The 20,549-nt window shown below is 50.3% G+C and overlaps 1 protein-coding gene across 3 annotated transcripts in view; it reads left to right on the top strand.

Annotated features, from left to right (window-relative positions):
- GNG7 (G protein subunit gamma 7) overlaps nt 1-15,557 on the top strand; it is a 124,097-nt gene extending 108,540 nt beyond the window's left edge. For all 3 annotated transcript variants that reach the window (XM_019657429.1, XM_019657427.1, XM_019657428.1), the window contains 2 exons: nt 8,396-8,514; nt 12,256-15,557. In XM_019657429.1, the coding sequence (XP_019512974.1) occupies nt 8,434-8,514; nt 12,256-12,381 (207 nt within the window). In that variant the 5' untranslated portion in view covers nt 8,396-8,433 and the 3' untranslated portion in view covers nt 12,382-15,557. The remainder of the gene's footprint in view (nt 1-8,395; nt 8,515-12,255) is intronic.
- Nucleotides 15,558-20,549: the final 4,992 nt, after the last annotated feature.

The raw sequence follows: 20,549 nt of genomic DNA, 5'->3' as shown, positions 1-20,549 counted from the left end.
ATTTTTCTCTAATATCCTTTCATTTTACCTTTAATAAGGCAGGACTGCTGGTGAGAAAGTCTGCTTTTGTTTGTCTGAAAATGTCTTAATTTTCCCCTAATTCTTGAAGTTTATTTTCACCAGGTCTAGAATTTTCACTGAGTCCACCTAATTCTTGGTCCTTTTTCCTCTGACAGCTTATGTTTGTTTGTGTGTTTTGTAATTAACTGATTTTATTAAGGTATAATTCATAGTAAAATGAATAGATCTTAAATATATAATTTAATGAATTTTGAAAAATAGATACACTTGTGTACACCAAAACCTCAATCAAGATACAGAACATTTCTAATGTCTGTCTTCTTTTGCTTGACAAAATACTTTTGAGGTCCACACGTGTGGCTCCGTCTGTCAGTAGGTTGGCTTTTCTTATTGTGCAGTCATATTCCGTAGTGTGGATGATCATCATTTGTTTATCCGTTCTCTTGGTGACTGGCATCTGGGTTGTCTTCCATTTTGGCTGTTACAAATAAAGATGTACAAATGTCTTGTACAAGTCCTTTTGTGTAAATATGTTTTTATTTATCTTGGGTAAATCCCTAGGAATGGAATTGTATGTAGCCATATAAGAAACTGCTAAAGCATTTTTCAGAGTGGTTGTACTATTTCACCCATCAGTAATGTGTGAAATTCTCAGCGTTTCCCCAATACTTAGCATTGTCAGCCTTTTTCATTTTTGCCACTCTGGTGGTTATGAAACAACTTCTCATTGTGGTTTTCAGTTCTGTTTCCCTGATGACTAATCATTGAGCACCTTTTCATGGACTTATTGGCCATTTCTCTATCCATTTCTAAGATATTTATCCTGCCTGAGGTTCTAGAGCATCTTGAATCTGTAGCATGAGATCTTTTTTTATCAGTGTTGGGAAATTAGCCATTATTATTTTTCAAAGATTGCTTCTGCCACCTTCTTTCTCTCCTCCTTCCAGACTTCCAATTACGTGTATATCAGACCTTGGTGCATCCCCTGCATCTACCTTCTCTGCTGTGGTTTCTTTCCCCTTGTGTCTCCATGCTTCATTCTGGATATTTCCCACTAAACTATCTTCCAGCTCACTAATCTTCTCTTTAATAGTCTTTAACAATACTATTTCTTCCAATGCTCTTACATTTCAGATGTTGGCACTTTCCACATATCCACAGATTCTTTCTGCTATAGTTTCTGACTCACTGCTAAAATCCTAATTTCACCCATTTATCTCCTTGAACATAGTTAACACAATTATTTTAAAGTCTCTATCAGCTCCCATGAAAGGAACCACTGTGAGTCTGTACTGACCATTATTTCTGCTGATTTGTGTTCATGTGGTCTTGTCTCCTTGTGTGCCTGGTTATTTCTAATTGTGTGCTGCACATTGTGATTGCAGACTTGTTTGTAGAAATCATTTGAAGGCTAAGATGATGTTTTTTTTCCACCAGAGAGGATTTATGTCTACTTCTGCCAAGCATCCAGGGCTGCTAGCAATCTAGGGTCACCTCAGTTCAGCATCAGAGACTGAGATTATTCAAAACTGAGCTCCAGTCACTTTCATTGCCTGTCTACTTCCTGTATACTTTCATTCTTAGAGCGTAACACTTTGTTGTCCCAGTTCAGACCAGGGGGGTGGGTCACTGAGTTTTCTCTTCAAAGGCCCTGGATCTCAACCTCTGTGCCCCTGTCCTTGAGAGGCTGATAGAGGTATCCCTCAGCCTCTCAGCAAACCCTCCACCTGGGAAAAAGTAGCCCCCAAAGCCAGACTCCTGGGCTTCCATCCTCCCCCAGATCTTGGCGGGACATTCTTCACCATCTTAATAGCCCTCTGGTGCCTTCAAGCAGGTGTCTCTCTATTCTGGTTTCCCTCAGCAGGAGTCTGTCCCTATTAGCCATCCACTGTTGAACAAGCCAAAATCTGCAAATAGAGGTTTTATCTAAAGTCCAGGTGGCTTAGGAGGAGTCCATCAATGTAGATCATCCTGGTCTTAGAGCCGCAGAATGACAAACTGGGACCCATTCTCAGCTTTTAGAGCAACCCTCTTATTTTCCAGTTGAAGAAGCTAAGACCCAGGTCAGGGCAGAGCCGGGATGCAAAACCAAGTTTCCCATTTCCAGACATGCCTTGCATATGTGTCTTCAGGAACCAGTGGCTGGCTTCCTCTGTCCCTTGGAATGAGGTCCCTGGAAAGTGCCCCATTTCTTCCTGACACCTGAAAGTTCTGTGGATTCAGCAGGAGCATTTTACAGCTCAGGGTCACTAGAGGCTAAAACAGCTCTAAACGTGTCCCAAAATGGCATGGAAGTGACCTGGGTGTGACTGCCACCGTGGACTCTGGGAATTCATTGTAGAGCTTAAAAGAATCCAGTCTCTCTTCATGGCTCAGAAGAGGAAAGGATTTGCATACTTTATGTCAGAGAGAATGAAAATGGACTCTCAATTTCTGACTCTCCCACTAATTTCATCCACTCCATATTTTTTATCTGACCAACTTCAAACTCTGCCCAGGTCTACCCTGGGCCAGGTGGGCTTTGTGACCCGGCCCCTGGACAGGTGAGGGGAGTGGCCATTGGTTGTGAGGAGCAGGATTTCCCAATAGCTCCCAGCAAACCGGTCCTTCCACATTCGCTTGGGCGCAATGTCCGGGTCACCTTATCTTTTGTTCCACCTCCCCAGCAGCTGTGTTAGTGTTTGGCAATTGCCATGGGTCCCTGAAAGAGAGCCCTCTCATTGGCTGCAACCTCTGGGTGCCCCCCACCCCCTTCTCTAGCACAGGGACTTGGGGACCTGGAGGTTTGCGGGCAGGGAGGGAGTGTTGCTCTGAGCATTCCAGCAGAGTTCAGAGAGGAGAGGTAACTTTCCCAAAGCCACACAGCTTTGGGGTCGGGGCAGAATTCAGGTCTTCTGCGTTGCACGGTGGCTCCACCTTCCACTTCTGTCCTCTCACCCCCTTCAGATGTGGTGTTGGTTGAGTCGTGGGGAAGCTCTCACCCAGTGCAACTTCTAGTCACAGAGAGTTTGGATGCTAAGAAAATTAAACCCCCTTCTGAAACAAGCTTCTGTTTTCTTTCATTTCATTTCAGTTCAAACTGAACCATTTCAATTCCCAAAAAGCTATTTGCATTTTGTCTAACTGAGCAAAGGCAGAGTTTCCTCTGAAAAGGGAGTTCCTTAAAGGCCTTAGATCCTGCCTCCAGGGGACACTCGAGGTGTCTGGGGACATCTGTGGTGGTCATGACTGGGGGTGCTCCTGGAATTGAGGGGCTGGGGTCCAGGGATGCTAATCAGCACCCCACAGTGCTCAGGACGGCCCCCCACAGACGGTGGTCCCCCCTCCCATGTCAGCAGTGCTGAGGAAAAAACACTGTTCTAAACTAGTGTTTCCCCATTTTGCCATCCCCGCAGCCACTACTGAAGAAAGGGCAATTCTGTCCACAGTTTTAATCCTCATGTGCATTGGAGCTGCATGTCTTGGCTCAGCCTGTACTACATGGGGGTGACCACCTCCCTTTCTCACAGAGTCATAGGGCCTGCAGTGTGGGGACAGCCTCACTGTCCTTGCTCTGAGCGTGTTTGCTTCTTCTGCAGGAGCCAGCTTCAACCTGTTGTGACTTCCTAGCCCTTCACTAGGAGGCCAGCCCAGGGCCTGGTGTTATCTGTTAAGGTTCTGTTTTTAGGCTGACCTCACCCCAAGTCATGCCCTTGGCCTCACCACGCCTGAACCAGCCTCTCCGCAGAGGCAGAACCCAGAGTTGGAATGTGACCGCCGCCTGTAACTCTGACCACCTCGTCCCTCCCTCCTGGAGCTGCCTGTTCCCCCCTTCCCCCAGCTTCCCAAAGGCCTGCTGACTTTCTGAACCTTCCTAGGCTTTGCTGGGCCTGGGCAGGTCAGGTGTCCACGCTGGCACATGCCTCCTGCTAAAAGGCAGCTAGCTGATGAGAAATGTTCCCCAAACTGACTCAGCGTGTTGGCCTCATTGGGAGGAGGGGGACATGGTAGGTCCATGAGTCAGTGACTGGCTGTGACACCAGCCAGGACAAGGACTTAAGTCTGCCACATGGGCTGCAGTGATGCATCCAGTGTCTGGGTCTCCGCATCTCAGTGCTCTCGTGCTCGCACACACGGACACGCTGACACACAGAACAAACACACAAGCATGCGTGCACACCCTGATGCGCTTTCTCTGCTGGCCTCTGGGGCCTGGGTTGTCACCAGCCCAGAGGGAGCCTCAGGCCATGTGCCTGGCGTGGGAAGTCAGCACCACTTCGGCTTTGTGCTCAGCAGGGAGCCCACAGTTGGGTGGCTGCTTGGGGTGGCCAGGGGTCCTGAGGTCCTGGTGGACACTCTGGATGCTGACCAGGACTCCCCAGCCTTCCAAGGAAAATACGCCTGGGGCCACCCGTTTGTTCTCTGTATGCGTCTATATTTAACGCTGAGTAATTTAGGTATTTTTGAACCGATCGGGTGGCGGTTTTCCCTGAGTTGGATGTTTTGTGGCTGCTTTGAAGCTGTGTGCTGAATCAGAGCTCTGGAAGCCCACACGTGGGCCCTGTGCATGGTCCAGACACACTCGGGCCTCTTCTGACCCAAGAGGGGCCTGGGTGTCTGCTGGACGCAGGGAGCAGGAGGAGTGGAAGGATTGTTTTTGTTTTTTTTAACTGAAACTCTGGTCACTATAGATGCAGTTGTGACAAATCACAGAGAGAAATTCCATGTGTCATTCACTTCATTTTCTCCAATGGTGATATTTTGTCTAAGTCCCTGGTCAATATCACAGCTAGGATGTTGACGTGGATACAGTCCACCAGCCTTATTCCGATTTCTGCAGTTGTGTGTGTGTGTGTGTGTGTGTGTGTGTGTGTGTTAAGTTCTTTGCATGTTTGTCACCTGGGCAGCACGTGGATCCACCAGCAGTCAAGATATGTGACATTGCCAGCACCACAAGGACCTCTGGGTCACCCTTTTCTCCCAGGCCCCCACCCACCCCAGACCCTATCAACCACCCATCTATCTTTCAACATCTCCACAATCTTATCATCTCAAAAATAGCCCATAAAATGGCATGGTACAGCATGTAACTTCTGGAGATCGGCCTTTTTCACTCAGCAGAACTCCCTAGAGCCCGTCCAAGGTGTGTTGATCAACAGCCCATCCCTGTTAATTGCCAAATAAGAAATTTTTTTAAAATCTGAAATCTGCCTTTAGTTTTCTGTTGACACCTGGCCCTACTGACTGCCAAGCAGACAGTGATACAGTGTGTCGTGACAGAAGCACAAACTGCTGCTTAGTTGCGACGTTAGATGCCTGCCCTCTGGGGCCAGGATTTCCCAGTCTTCTAGCACTAATGCCTGTGAGGGTCCTACTGGACGTTTGGGGCCACGTCACTGTCTGTGGGGGGCCGTCCTGGGCACTCTGGGGGCTTGAGAAGCATCCCTGGCCCTCACCCCCTGAATGCCAGGAGCACCCCCAGTGTGACAACCACAGATGTCCCCAGATATCCCAGTTGAGAACCACACCACTAGGGCTCACTAAATGAAGACTGGATGGAAAAAGTAGAATTTTCACGGCTTTAGGGAACAGAAAAGAATTTGCATAACTGAATTATAAAAACAAGTTAACATCATCACTCATACATCACTGTGGGAATGTAAAATAGTACAGTCTCTCTTGAAAACAAGTTTGGCATTTTCTTTAAAAATTAAACCTTCAGTCACACTCCTCAGTTTTTTACCCAGAAAAATATAAAGACTCGTGGCAGCTTTTTTCATAGCAGCCAAAATGTGTGATGCCCATACACATCCTTGCCCAGGCCAGCGTTTTCCTGTGCACGCCCATGCCCCAGAGCGCGAGTCGGCCGTGAAAAGGCCCAACCCAACCAACAGGCAGAAACCTGGATGGCACCTCCGATAGTCACACCGAGTGGGAAAAACAGTGACATACCGTAAGGTGGTGTTTATATACCATCCAGATGACAAACGCAAGGAGAAAGGGAACCTGTCAGTGGCCACCAGGGATAGAGGTGGGTTGAGGGAGGTGTGACTGTGCCATTTAAGGGCCACAGGAGGGACCCGGGGGGTGGAAGTGCCCTGTGTCTTTTCTGTATCATGTCACCATCCTGGTTGTGATCTCACTACAGTTTTCAGGGTGTCACCCTTGGGGGAAACTGGGCAAAGGGTGCACAGTCTCTATCATTTCCTACAACTGATGGGCATCTTAAATTTTTAAATCTAATTTAAAATCAATTACTAAAAATATTTTGGAAAGAACATAAAAACCATCTCAAACAAGAGCTAAGCAGGAGTCGTGGCATAATAAAGCGTGCGCCTTCTTGGTGGGGGCAGGTGGGCGGGCTCTCTGACCCCTCAGCTGTGATCTGCGACACCCAATTCCTAAGGGTTCTGGAGAGACAGGTCCACAGGTGGGATTTGGGGCAGACAAACACAAGCACTCTCTCCTCCTAGAGCTGAACTAGCTGAAGGTCTGCCGGTTGTGGGGACAGGGCGGGGGGGTTCACCTGGAACCACCCATCCACGCTAAGCGTGTTACTCCAAGCACACCATCCACACTCAGAACTCACGTCCACTCGGAACCTCAGAACGGGACCCTATCTGGAAATATGGTCATTGCATATGTGATCGGTTAGGATGAGGTCACACTGAATCCAGTGACAGGTGTCTTTATAAGGTGAAGATTTGGATACAGACACATAGAAAGAAGTCCATGTGGGGCCGGCCGAGTGGCGCGATGGTTAAGAACTGGCTTGGGATGCCAGAGGGCCCCGGTTTGGATCCCACATATGAGGGCCAGTGACACTGCCCTCCACAGCTAAGATGCTGAACAACAGCTCAACCTGGAGCTGGGCTGCCGTGAGTCGCCGGCGACGGCGTGGGCTGCAGTCCCTGCTGCAGTGGGTTGCCATGGGCTACCGTGTGTAGCCAGCAGCCAGCGTGAGCGGCCAGCAGCCGCAGTGAGCGGCCGTCCAGAAGCCGGCGACTGATCTGCCTCGCCAGAGAAGAGCGCAATGATGGTGCCAACTTGGGCCAGTGAAGCAACGTCCTCCACAACTAGACTGAAGAACAAAACGACAGCAACTTGTCTGTTCCCCTTTCCCCAATTCCCCAGCACTGTTCCCATCCCCCCAATTCCCCAATAAAAATCTTTAAAAAAAAAAAAAGAAAGAAGTCCATGTGACAACAGAGGCAGAGATTGAGGTGATGCAGCCACAAGCCAAGGGACACCAAGGACTGCCAGCCATGCCAGAAGCTAGGACAAGAAGGAAAGACCCTCCCCAGAACCTTCAGAGGGAGCACGGCCTGGCGACACCTTGATCTCACACTTGCGGCCTCCAGATGTGAGAAAATAAATTCCTGTTGTTTTAAGCTGCCCAGTCTGTGGTCATTTGTCATGGCCACCCAGGACACTAATAGAGGAACATAAGCCTCAATGAAGAGCTCTGGAAACCCTGCAGAACCAAGCTGCCCCAGAGTTTGTGACCCAAACATGGCTGCCCTGCCGCCCCCAAAGCCACTCCTGAGCAGAAAACATGTGCTGCCCTGCCCCGGACAGCCAGCCAGGTGTGGAAGGCCAGGTCCTGCCTCTGGCTGGGTACAGGGACAGCCAGGCCTCAGGTGGGGAGCGGGCCAGCAGACAGGGCGTAAATCTGAACTGGGCCCCCACATACATACATGACCATCATCCACTCGATTCTCAGCGCAGTGCCTGGCACATGGAAGGACATTTTCTGTGACAGTTTGTTGAACAAACAAACATATGAATGAAGGAAAGAATGAAATAGCCCCAGCCCTCCACGAGGGGGTGATGGACCCAGGAGTTGATCTGCCTCAGACAGAACCAGGGGGTCTCAACCAGGGTGATCTGCCACTCAGGGGAGAGCCATGTCTGGTGACAAGTGTGGTCATCATGATTGGGCATACTCCTAGCATCGAGGGGCTGAGGCCAGGAATGCTACCCAATACCCCACAGTGTCCAGGACAGCTGCTCTTGACTGGCCCCACATCAGCTGGATGGAGGGGGTACCCTAGAGCAGGGGCAGGGGTCAGGAAACTTTTGCTGCTTTTCCCTACCAAGTCCTCCTCTGGAGTCAACCCAGAGCCAATGCTGTGATTTCATGAACTCTCCTGGAGACCCTTAATAGTCACAACCAATGACTGGCCACAGGAGGAGACTGTCGGACAAGAGCGCCTCCCACCCCCCACCTGAGGACACAGATAATGTGGCCAGTCTGCAGAGTGGGGCTGCAGGGTGATGGAGTGGGTGGCCAGGGGTCTTCAAAAGGGGGGTGGACATCCTGCCTCTCCATCCTCAGCTGCATGAGGTCCTGGGACTTCCCGAGCTAGCTCATGCTGCCTGCTTCCCCACACAGCTCTCTGGACATCGGGGGCCCAGAGCTGATGGCAGACAATGTCAACCACTAACAACATAGCCCAGGCCCGGAAGCTGGTGGAGCAGCTCCGCATTGAAGCCGGGATCGAGCGCATCAAGGTGAGAGCTGAGCAGCTGGGGGAGAAGGGAGAGACCCACAGGCCCACAGAGGCTGGCTGGGCAGGAGGGCTGGACTTGCACTCCAGCTGTGCCTCTCCCTGTGCAACCTCAGGCCACTTGATTAACGTCTCTGAGCCTCAGTTTCCTTAGCAGAAAGACGCAGCTGATGTAAACCTGTGTCATGGGTTGTGATGATCCCATGTACCATGGTGATTATAAACATTGAGCTCGCCCCCAGCCTGTGGGATCCCTCCCTGGAAACCCCATCGAAGGTTGCCTCAGACACCAGAAGGGCCAGCCTGAGGCAGGCACTTTGTCTGTCTTGTGTCCCCTCCTCCCCCCTTGACACAACAAATGCAGATAGACGATAGAGATGTGGTCCAGGGAGGGGAGGGGACAGAGTTTTCTTCACCTCTGCTTTCTTTACCTTCACGCTGTTTGAATTTTTTGAAATAAATGGGTTTGCTTTTTATGCTAAAAAAAGGAAAAGGACAGCAGTTCCTGGTCCCTGATGGGACCAGGAACACACAAAGCAAAGTAGGGTAGTGCATCATTGCACAGGCAGGTCTGCAGACAGAGGTCTTAAAAAATAATTTGCATACCATGAAGTTAACCATTTATTTTAAAGTTATGCGTTTCAGTGGCATTGGGTGCATTCATAGGGTTGTGCAACCACCACTTCTATCTAATTCCGGAACATTCCATCACCCAAAAAAACTACCCCTCTCCTTTAGCAGTCACCCCCGTACCTCCCTCAGCCCCTGACAACCAAGAACCCACGTCCTGTCTGTGGATGTGCCTGTTCTGGACATTTCACATAAACGGAATCACACACTGTGTGGCCTTGTATGTCTGGCTTCTCCCACTGAGCACCGTGTGTTCAAGGTCCACCCACTTTGTGACGAGTGTCAGCGCCTCCCTCCTTTTCATGGCCGAGTGACACTCCTGTGTGTGGAAGGGCCACACTGTGTTTATGTAAATGAATTTTAAGTCCATGATAGGACATCAGGACAGCATCCAAGGCTCACAAGTTTTCCCCTTTCCAAGGACATGGACCAACGGGCCAGTCACAGCCTCTTACACGAGAAAGGTGCCTGACACTGTTCAAAGGCACCCTCTCACCAAACCCATGTACACTTTGCAAAGACAGTGAGGCACCTCCCAGGGGCTATTTCCTGCCCCTGACCCCAGCTTGCAGACTGCCGGGTAAGGACCAGGGAGTCTCCAACTAGGGGATCCTGGGGCTTTATGCTTCTAGATTAGCCCTGCTCCAGCTACACACTTGGTTAGTCAGGGTTCTCCAGAAAAACAGAACCGACAGAATGTGTGTACATATCTATATAGAGAAAGATGTGTTTTAAGGAATTGGCTCACGTGATCATGGGGGCTGGCAAGTATGAAGTCTGCAGGGTAGACCGGCAGGCTGGAGACCCAGGGAAGAATTGATGTTGCAGCTTGAGTCCCAAGGTATCTGGAAGCAGAATTCTCTTTTTGGGGAGACCTCAGTCTTTTCTCTTAAGACCTTCAACTAATTAGATGTGGCCCACCCACATTATGGAGGCTGATCTGCTCTACTCAAAACTGACCGATTTAATTGTTAATGTCACTAAAAAGTATCTTCATAGAGACATCTAGAGTGGTGTTACGTCAACTCTCTGGATGCCATAGCCTAGCCAAGTGGACACATAAAATCAACCACCGCCCCACGTATTTGTTGAGACCTTGCTTTCCTGAGTACCTGCCATTCCCCAATCGCTGCTGGTCGTGGGACTTGATTAGGAAGGGCTGGCCCGGCCCTGGTGCAGACAGATTCACACCTGACAGCCAGACTGTAGAAGGGAGTGAGGAACCGTCCTGGTGGACCCATGGGGCTCCATCCAGCCAGGTGGGAGGGCTGAGCCCCCATGGGGGGAAATGCCTCCCAGGAGGTTGGTGAAGGTACCAGAACTCTGCACATTCAAAGCATTCCTTTGGGCTGAAGAAAGAGAAGGGCTCAGTTGAAGTGGTTTTGCTTTGTGAGCGATGCCAGCCCCCAGCCCTGGCGGAGCGGTGATTCATCCTGTCGGTTTGAAGTTCAGGAGCAGTCTCCGGCCACCCCTTTGAAAGTCTGGAGGAGGGCAGTCAGGACGTGACCCACTCTCCCTCCCAATCCCGCCTGAGGTTTTGCATCCTCCCAAAACAGCGACCAGGCGGTAGAGCATCAGCCCCATCTGAAAGACCAGCCTGGCCATGTGGCCTGGGATGCGCTGCGGGCACGGTGGCCCTGGCACTGTGTGCAGAGCCTTCCTGTCAATGCCAGAGACAGGCAGGAGGCTGCCACACGCCAGAGCCACAACACCAGCTATTTCAGGGCCCGGAGACTATTTTTGTCATCTGGGAGGGGTACTTTCCAAACGCGACTCTGGAAAACCAAGCTCCATCTGCTCATCAGAGGCGGCCGCCCAGGAGCAGCCTCATGCTCACAACAGTGGCAATTGTTGCTGTCTGAGGGCAGAAGCATCCCCTGGCTGAACCCACAAGCCTGCAGACTCTCAGCAGCATAGGACAGGGTTGGGGTGTCCTTGGCATTCAGGGGTGCAAGGCCTAGGATGCAGAGGTGCCTCTGCAGGCCACAGACATCGCGGAGGATTTCAAAGAGTGTTCTCTCCCCGCCTGCCTCATTTGTCCCACCCAGTAGCCCCTGCACAACTGTCACTGCTGTCTGGCCTTATAGGCGAGAAAGAGAGGGACTGAGAAAGGGAGTCCCACAGACAGACTGTTCCTGCCCCTGGGATGAGATCCAGGGGCCCATGGACATGCCCTGCTCACCCCAACCCGGGACAGCCCCTACAGCACCCCCAAATGCATGACTAGAAGGACTGGGGCACATGCCCAATGGGATACTTGGGGCCAAACGGCGCCCTTTGTAGGATCCTCAGCTCCCCGGGCACTCAGCGCCGTGTTTTACCCATGTCAACTTTCCCAGGCACCCTCCTTTCTCTCTTGGGGACTCGGATGCAGGTAGTTCTAAGGGTCAGTGCCCTCACTGGGGTCACTGAACCCCAAAAGATTTAGACTGCACAGAAAGGAGATGCAGACAAGCTTGTCTTGTCCCCCTCGATCACGCCGATGTGCAGGCAGAGGTCTTCCTGTCCGACCCTTTCTTGAGCAGGATAGTCATCAGCTGGATCCTAAAGAGACTGCATCTAGCCTTGACCCTTTCTGTTCAAAATCTGGGCAACTGCTGAGGGAGGCTCGGCCCTTCTTATAATCTTTTTAAATTGTGGTAAAATACACAGAACATTAAATTTACCATTAGTGATATTTAGTATGTTCAGTGTTATGCAATCATCACTTCTATCCAATTCCAGAACATTCCATGAACCCAAAAAAGCCCCGATAAGTGTCTCCCCCTCATCCCCCATCCCCAGCCCCTGACAACCACTAGCTCACATCCTGTCTATGGACGTGCCTGTTCTGGACATTTCACATAAATGGAATCACACACTGTGTGGCCTTGTGTGTCTGGCATCTCTCACTGAGCACCGTGTGTTCAAGGTCATTCCACATTGTGGTGTCAGCGCCTCCCTCGTTTTCATGGCCGAGTAAAACTCCCGTTTGTGGATCCACCTCGTTGTTTGTCTATCTCCTGTTGATTGACATTTGGGCTGTGTCTACCTTTTGGCCTCTGTGAATCCTGCTGCTGTGAACACGTGTATCAGCCCCTTACATTTCCTCTCTCATCCTTGTGCCCATACTCAGGTCTCCAAAGCCTCGTCGGAACTCATGAGTTACTGTGAACAGCACGCCCGGAACGACCCCCTGCTGGTCGGAGTCCCCGCCTCCGAGAACCCCTTTAAGGACAAGAAGCCTTGTATCATTCTATAGCTTTGTTTTCTTGTGTGTTCTCCCTCTTTCCCTCTCGTTCTCCCTCCTTTTCTCTCAGTCAGGGCATCATTCAGTATGTAGCTCAAGCAAAACATTTTGAATCCCTGAAACTGTCAATGCCAAAAGAAATGCAAAAGTTGCCACGTCCCAAATGGGTGAAATGTATCCTCTGGATTATTATGGATTTTCAGACCAAACAGTGCAACCCTCAGGGCCCAGCCAGAAGAGGGATGGTGGCTTCACAGCCACTTCCAATTAGGAATAACTGAAATGCCCAAGCAATGTGGTAAACATTTTTTTTAACTCTCAGTGGCCGCTTGAGCTGTGGTCCAGAGCCAAGCTGGGCTGGGAGAAGGGAAGGGGCAGGTGTATTAGCCACTGGTCCACCAATCTAGGTGACCTGGCTGGCTGGGCCTTTCTCACACAATTGGCCACTTGTGAAGACTTCTGCCAGGTCGATGCTACAGTGCTTTTTTTTTTTTTTTAAGCAGAGTAAAATTGGGGGGAGTTTGGCATATAATGAGCTTTTCCAGAAAAAATCTCTCCTTTTCATTTAAATAAGTTATTCCATACTGCTAAAATCAGATTTCAATGGCTGAACACGCGGCCAAGCTGTACTGTATAATAACGCACAAGTGGATTTTAGGCAGCTGGGAGGGGGGCTTTTGGCAACATACCCTGTGTCACCAAATGTCACCCCTCTGTATGGCATTTGTATGGCATGTGTCAGTGGCATGGCCACTGTTCAAACAGAACTGCAGCCTGGGGAGGCCCTGTGTGGTAGGCTGGGCCGCCTGGTGCCTCGAGTGAAAAGGTGTTAACTAGAAGTAGATGGAAGGCCTGGAAGGTGAGGGCCTGCAGCCCCGTCTCACTCACCTGGATCTGCTTTCACACCCCATAGACCCAGAACGTCTGGTTGGAGGAAGTGAGAGGAATCATGGCAATTCATCACTCTTCCCACCAACCTTGGACATTTAAGATGTCATGGAATTGGGGGGTGGGGGGGGACCGTTTTTTAAATTACTTTTTCCTCTGTTACAACATGGACAGTTAAAGCAGCTGGAGGAAGGGGCCGAATCCACCCTTCTCCCTCCTCTGCCAGTGTCACCTGCGTCCACCGGGACCCCACACAGCCCTCAACTCAGGGGTCCCTGCCTGTTGTGTCCCTGGGTCCAGAGGCAAACTGTGGGAAGAAACGAGCCCAGCTCTGCCCCAATAGCCCCGATGGACGTCAGAGTCTGAGGCCCGTGTCAGCAAGATCCTGGATGACCGCCAGACCCAGGCCCTCCCCTCACAACCGCAGGGCCGGGGCCAGGGCCAAGGCTCAGATCTTGCCTGAGTTGAGATGGCTCCAGTGGATGACCCTCCATCCGGCTCCCCCAGAGCACAGGTTGGAAAGCTGAGTCCTTCTCCCCAACACCCAGCTCTCCCTGGCCGGTCCGGGAGCACCAGGGGCTTTGGGGAGCCCGGCACCTCCAGACCTGCAGTTGGAGAGGGGCAGCCGCCTTTCATTGGGCAGGGAACAGGCGGCGGGGCACCTCTCACCATCCCTGGCAGGATGGAATGAAAGCCAGTTCTAGGACCGGTGGGGAGTGGGGCGGGGGGCGTCTGCCGGCCCTTCCCACCAGCCATCTGGTGACTGGCAACTAATGATGTCCTTTTGCTCTGTGACAGAAGCCTTAATCCCTTGAGCCCACATCAGATCCTTGCATGCCCATCCTTCCTCCTACGCCCCCCACTGTCCGGCCACCAGGCCCCAAAGAGGATGGGAGGTCCTGATCTCAGTGTCAGGAACACCTCAGAGGCCCCAACCTCCCCTCTCTCTCTAGTCCCTGCCTTGCCCAGCCCCACCGTGTGTCCCCACCCAAGTGACCCCAGAGAAGCCAGCCGGAAGCAAAGCCCAGAACCCCTGGCTAAGAGAGGTTGGGTTGAACCTGAGTTCATCAGCTCCATCGCCTGCACTGGGCTCAGTTGCCCAACATGTCTCCCACTCCCAGCCTTGCACAAACTCCATCCCAAGCCAGGGGAGCCTTCCGAGTCAGACAGTGATCTGGGTAAACTGAAGGCCAGCCAGGGTGAGGACAGTCCGTTTCCCACCGCACCTGCTCGGCTGCCTCCCCCAGGTGCCCACTGCCCTGTCCCCTGAGCCTGGAAATTAGGTGCCCACAGCCTCGTACCCGAGAGGTGGCGATTGGCAGAAACCCCACCATGGTTTTCTTTCTGGCTGACGAAAAAAAAACAACTTTCCTCTTTTTACATTTAAAGTAATTGTCACTGTCCATAGTTAGACCTGAAGCATCAGAGCACTCAGGACAACATATGCTGCTTGTGTGTTCCTGGTGCAAGAATCCACCATGAAAACACAGTTATGGGGCGTTTTAGGGCCTGGAAGAGCCCTTCACATTAGGGAGCTGGCAGGGGTGGCAGCATGGGCCTTGGGGAAACCATCTTCTCCCAACCATGTCATGGGGGAAAAAATTAAGGACACATACACAGCAGGCAGGGGTGGGAGACATTGAGTCTCCCCATCCTCTGCAGCCCAGTTCAGGATCTGATGACCCCCACTCCAGGAAGAAACTAGTCCGCGCACCCCCTCCCCCATTCTGCCAGAGGTGACCCCCAGGCTAAGAATTAAGTGATGCATTGTAATCTCTAGCCCCAGGGGATGTAAATCAGGGCTGGTGGGAAGGTACTGTCTTTGTGGCTTTGATGTCCCTGTGGCCTCCTTGTGTCCAGGACAGCGCTGGACCTCCATGCAGCTCATCCATCTGGTGAACAGCCTCAGTCAGCCCTGCCCTGAGCTCTGAGGCTGCAGGAAAGGCCCTGGGACCCTCAGACCCTCACCCCAAGCGTGAGTAACCAGGGGCAGTTTCCAGGCCAAGGTGAGGCCACCAAAGGCCACTTATCCTTCCAGAGCACTTATAAAAAGCACCTGCCACAGGGTCTCCTGAAGACAAGCCATATGTTGGACACTGCCCTCTTCCTTCTCTGTCCATGGAGCCCATTGCCAAACGTTGTAACAACCAGTTCCATTTTCAGAAGCAATCTGTGGTTCTGGCAGGTTCTACCCCATCTGCGTTTGGATGGCCGGTGGTTGTTATTTCTTATTTTTTAAAAATTTCTTGCAGTGTTTTAATATTGTATGGAATTGTTAATACAAAGTGAATTAATCCACAATAAAAGGCTCACTGTCCTTTACTCCCGGCTCTGGGCGCCCCTTTCCCTGGCCACTACTGGAGGGCAGGGGCTGCCCCACCTTACCCACGCTCCTCACCTGTCCCCCCAGCAGAGGCAACATGGATGGGACCCGCTTCAGGCAGCAGCACACACGAGCAGCCTCCAGCCTCGTGGGCTTTTTGATTTATAGTTAGAGCATGTAGGGGAAAGGCTATTTGAGGATCTGCATGTGAGTGAGCCATGTGTCCCATGGCTCTGGACTTTGACATGGCCAGTGGGAAGGCACCTCACTCTTTGAAGGCCTGGGAGCCTGAGAAGATCTTAATCTCACCCCAGCAGCCTTGTTGCCCATCATCCAGAGACGCTCCCAATCACTGGAGACTGCCAGGAAGAGGAGTGAGTCACGGCTCAATTCAGCAGACCATGAAGAGTTTGATTTTTTTGTTTTGTTTTGTTTTTATATTTGTTTATTTATTTTTTTAGCTGAGCCACCCTGCCACCTGTTGGCAGCTCAGCAGCAACTCAGCTCAGGCCGGGACTCGAACCGGTGTTGCTCAGAGCTTGCACTTGCTTCTTTTTTTTTTTTTTTTTTAAAGATTTTATTGGGGAATTGGGAGAGGGGAACAGCGTTTGGGAGTCGGGGAGGGGAAAGACAAGTTGCTGTCCTTTGGTTCTTCAGTCTAGTTGTGGAGGACATCACTTCACTGGCCCATTCACTGGTATTATCATTGCACTCTTCCCGGGTGAGGCAGATTGGTCGCCGGTCTCTGGACGGCCACTCACAGCAGCTCTTGGCAGCTCACGCCAGTTGCCAGGCCACTTACGCTGGCAGCCGGCCACACACAGTAGTTTATGGCAGCCCACTGCAGCAGGGGCTGCAGCCTACACCATCGCCAGTGACTCAGGGCAGCCCAGCTCCAGGTCGAGCTGTTGTTCACCATCTTAGCTGTAGAAGGCAGTGTCACTGGTCCTCACGTGGGATCTGAACTGGGGCCCTGCTGCTCAGAGCTGGCGTCCCAAGCCAGCTCTTAACCAACGTGCCACTCGGCCGGCCCCAGAGCTTGCACTCCTGAGTGAGCTCTTAACCAACTGAGCCACTCGACCAGCCCTAAGTTTTAATAATATATCTGCAATTGGGTGATTCTGACTTCTGGGCAGAGAACTTTCTCTGTATAAAACATATACAGATTTGACTACATAAAAATTATCCCCGGTGTATCAAAAAGTATAAGATTAGAAGGCAGTTCAAAAACCTAAAGCTTACCAGGTGACCCAGTGGTCCCACTGCTGTGTGTGCACACAAAGCTCTGAGAGCAGGGATTCAAATAGATACCTGAACACCCATGTTCCCAGCAGCATGACTCACAGCGGCCAAAAGGTGGACATGGCCCCAGTGTCCACGGGCGGATGCATGATCAACATGGGTGGTCCATCCACACAACTGGAATATTACTCGGCCTTAGAAATAAAAGACTCTGACACCTGCTACAACATGGATGGACCCTGAGGAAATGATGCTCAGACATAAGCCAGTCACAGAAGGACAAATACTGTGTGATCCCACTCACAGGAGGTCCCTAGAGGAGTCAGATTCATAGAGACAGAGAGTAGATGGTGGTGCCAGGGGCTGGGGGAGGGGAGGGGAGTGAGTGTTTAATGGGGACAGAGTGTCAGTTTGGGGAGATGGAAAGTTCTGGAGATGATGGTGGGGATGACTGCATGACAGTGTGAATGTGCTTAATGCTGCTGAGCTGTACACTTAAAAATGACTAAAATGATAAATTTCATGTTACATATATTTTACCACAAAAAGAAAAACACACAACCTTACCCAATATTCACCTGAAGATCTAAAATTTAAGATGGGCATTGTTGAGGGTATGGAGCAACCTGGACCTCCAAGCTTGGGGGAAGTGAATGCTACAACCACTTTGGGAAAAGGTCTGGCAGTTTCTTTTTTTATTTTATTTTATTGGGGAATTAGGGGAGGAGAACAGCGTTGGGGAATCAGGGAAGGGGAACAGACAAGTTGCTGTCCTTTTGTTCTTCAGTCTAGTTGTGGAGGACATCGCTTCACTAGCCCATGTTGGTATTATCATTGCGCTCTTCCCGGGTGAGGCAAATCAGTCGCCGGCCATTGGACAGCCGCACACAGCAGCTCATGGCAGCTCATGCTGACTGCCAGCCACTCATGGTAGCTCACGGCAGCCCACTGCAGCGGGGGCTGCAGCCTACGCTATCGCCAGCGACTCATGGCAGCCCAGCTCCAAGTCAAGCTGTTGTTCACAATCTTAGCTGTAGAGGGTGCAGCATCACTGGCCCATGTGTGAACCGAACTGGCGGCCCTGCTGCTCAGAGCTCGTGCTCCCAAGCCAGCTCTTAACCAACTGAGCCACTCGCCCAGCCCTGGCAGTTTCTTATCAAACAACACACATCTACTCTATGACTTGGCAGTTGCACTTGTATTTACTCAAGAGAAATCAAAACATATCCACAAAAAAGTCTTGGAAGGTATGTTCAGAGCAGCTCTCATAATAGTGAAAACCTGGAAACATTTCAGGTGTTCATCAACAGGTGAGCGGATAACAAACTGTGATCGGTCCATTCTTACCCCCGAATCCTGCCCAGCATATCGAGGAAGAAACTAGTACTAAGCACAGTAACCTGGGTGACTCCCAAAACTTCATGCTGCACGAAATAAGCCTTACACGAGAGGATGGCCAGTATGATTCCATTCTATGAAGTTCTAGAACAGGCAAGCGTATGCCCAGGCTGTGCAGTCGGAAGAGTGACTCCCAAAGGTGTCCACATCCTATAGTCTCCAGAACCTGTGGCTATGTCACCTTATGTGGGATGAAAGGAATTTGGCAGGTGGGATTAGGTCAAGGTCCCTGAGATGGGGACGACCCTGGATTACAGGGGGCCCAGTGTCATCACAGGGTCCTCATAAGAGGGAGGCAGGAGGCTCACAGTCAGGGAGATGGAAGAGGCTGCACTGCTGGCTGTGACGATGGAGGAGGGGCCATGAGCCAGGGACGCAGTGCCTCTAGAAGCTGGAAACAAGAAAACACGTGAAAGAAGCCAGTCTGAAAGGCTGCACACTGTATGAATCCAACTCTATGACATTCTGGAAAAGGCAAAACCATGGAGAAAGTAAAAAGATCAGGGGTTGGGGGAAGGATGAATAGGTGGAGCAGTGACACTTCTGAAGGACATGGTCATGGTGGAAACATGACATTATCCATTTGGTGAAGCCCACAGAATGTAGTGAAGGCCTGGGGGAAGGCCTGGATGGCACTGCATGTGTCCAGAATGCAGATGTCTTGCCCCATAAAGCAGGAGGCCAGGGGCCAGCGCGGTGTTGGCATTGAGAGGGGGGAGGGTGTTCTCTAACTGGGTGGGAGTGTGCTCCCAAATGAAGCATACGTTGCCCCCACAAAGAGTAAACAAAGAAATTCAAAGTGATCATCAGTGCAGTGACTACACAAACTCAAGACACCAGTATCATTTTCAGAATCTTTCCCTTCAAAGAGTTCACTGAAACCAAGAGGGGAGAAATGGCAAATTCTGAGTCACAGCCTCTCAGTGGGACAAGTTACAGAATTCACAGGGCCTCTTGTTCAAAAATTAAGAATTTCAGGGGATATAAAGTATAGCACAGGGAATACAGTCAATAATATCATAAAAACTATGTATGATGCCAGGGGTGTACTAGACTTATCAGGGGGAAATCACTTTGGAAGGTATAAAAATGTCTAACCACTACACTGTACACCTGCAACTAATGTAATACTGAATATCAACTGTAATTGAAAAACTTTTTTACTTTAAGAATTTCAAGATGATAACAGTAGTGCATTAAACACAGGTGACTGCACAGTCCGAACACCCGCAAAGCCCTTCCTGCCTCTTGATGAAGGAACTTGGAAGATGGTTTGGTCAGAATAAGGGAACCTGTGGGCCAGCCGAGTGGCTCAGTTGGTTAAGAGCTCGTGAGCTCTGAGCAACAGTGGTTCGATGCCTGGCCCAAGCTGAGCTACCGATGAGCTGCCAATAGGTGGCAGGATGGCTAAGCTAAAAAAGAGAAAAGAAAAAATAATAATAATAAGGGAACCTGTAACCTTCCTGCAATGCAACCAGCTTTTCAACGAATGCAAAAAAATGTTCACTGACCTTGCATTCTAGTTCACAAAATCTCTTTGTTCAGATGATATAAATTTTTTTTAATCTTTCAAATCAAAATGACTGCATTTATGAAATGAAGAAACTAATCTTTCACTCAGGATCACTTTTTAAAGATAAAAACTCTCACACCACAGCAGTCTTCACAGCCTGCTCCGTAGCTCAATGGCTGTTCGGGCTCATCATGCTTATTCTTTTAATTTATGAACACAAAATACTGAACAGTGCAGGACGGGGGCATGAACATGGTGGTGACACCACTGAATTAAGATCCAGACCTATATTAAATTCTGTGACTGACTGTAGCGTCTCTCGACTTTTATACTCTCTCCAAAGGAAACTATAAGGGAAAGGCGTAGATTGACAAAATTGAAAGGCCACATTCATCACACAATTTTAGATCTGTGTCCCTTTACCAGATCACACCACCTGCAGGGCACAATGAATTGTTATTTTTATAAATCTTTCCATCACTTTGTGATACTAGTATATTATATTTTTTTCTTCCAACAATCTATGTATTTTTTTCTTCTACACTTTCTTCATCCTGTCTTGGTATTTCTTCCTCTTCTTCTTTTAAGTACATTTAAAAACCTCAACAAGTGGAAATGGACCAGCTTCCCTGTGACCTTGGGCAAGTCACTAACAACTGGTGCTTAATTTTAAAGTTGAAAGCAAGGGTTCTTTATAACGATAAAAGACACAAACAAGATGAAACTCTCGGGCCGGCCGAGTGGCGCGATGGTTAAGAACTGGCTTGGGACACCAGAGGGCCCCGGTTCGGATCCCACATATGAGGGCCAGTGACA

This window comes from Hipposideros armiger, unplaced genomic scaffold (assembly GCF_001890085.2).
Source record: "Hipposideros armiger isolate ML-2016 unplaced genomic scaffold, ASM189008v1 scaffold_275, whole genome shotgun sequence".
NCBI lineage: Eukaryota > Metazoa > Chordata > Mammalia > Chiroptera > Hipposideridae > Hipposideros > Hipposideros armiger.
Note: the sequence above shows the minus strand (reverse complement) of the source record. Positions and strands in the feature narration are given on the sequence as shown.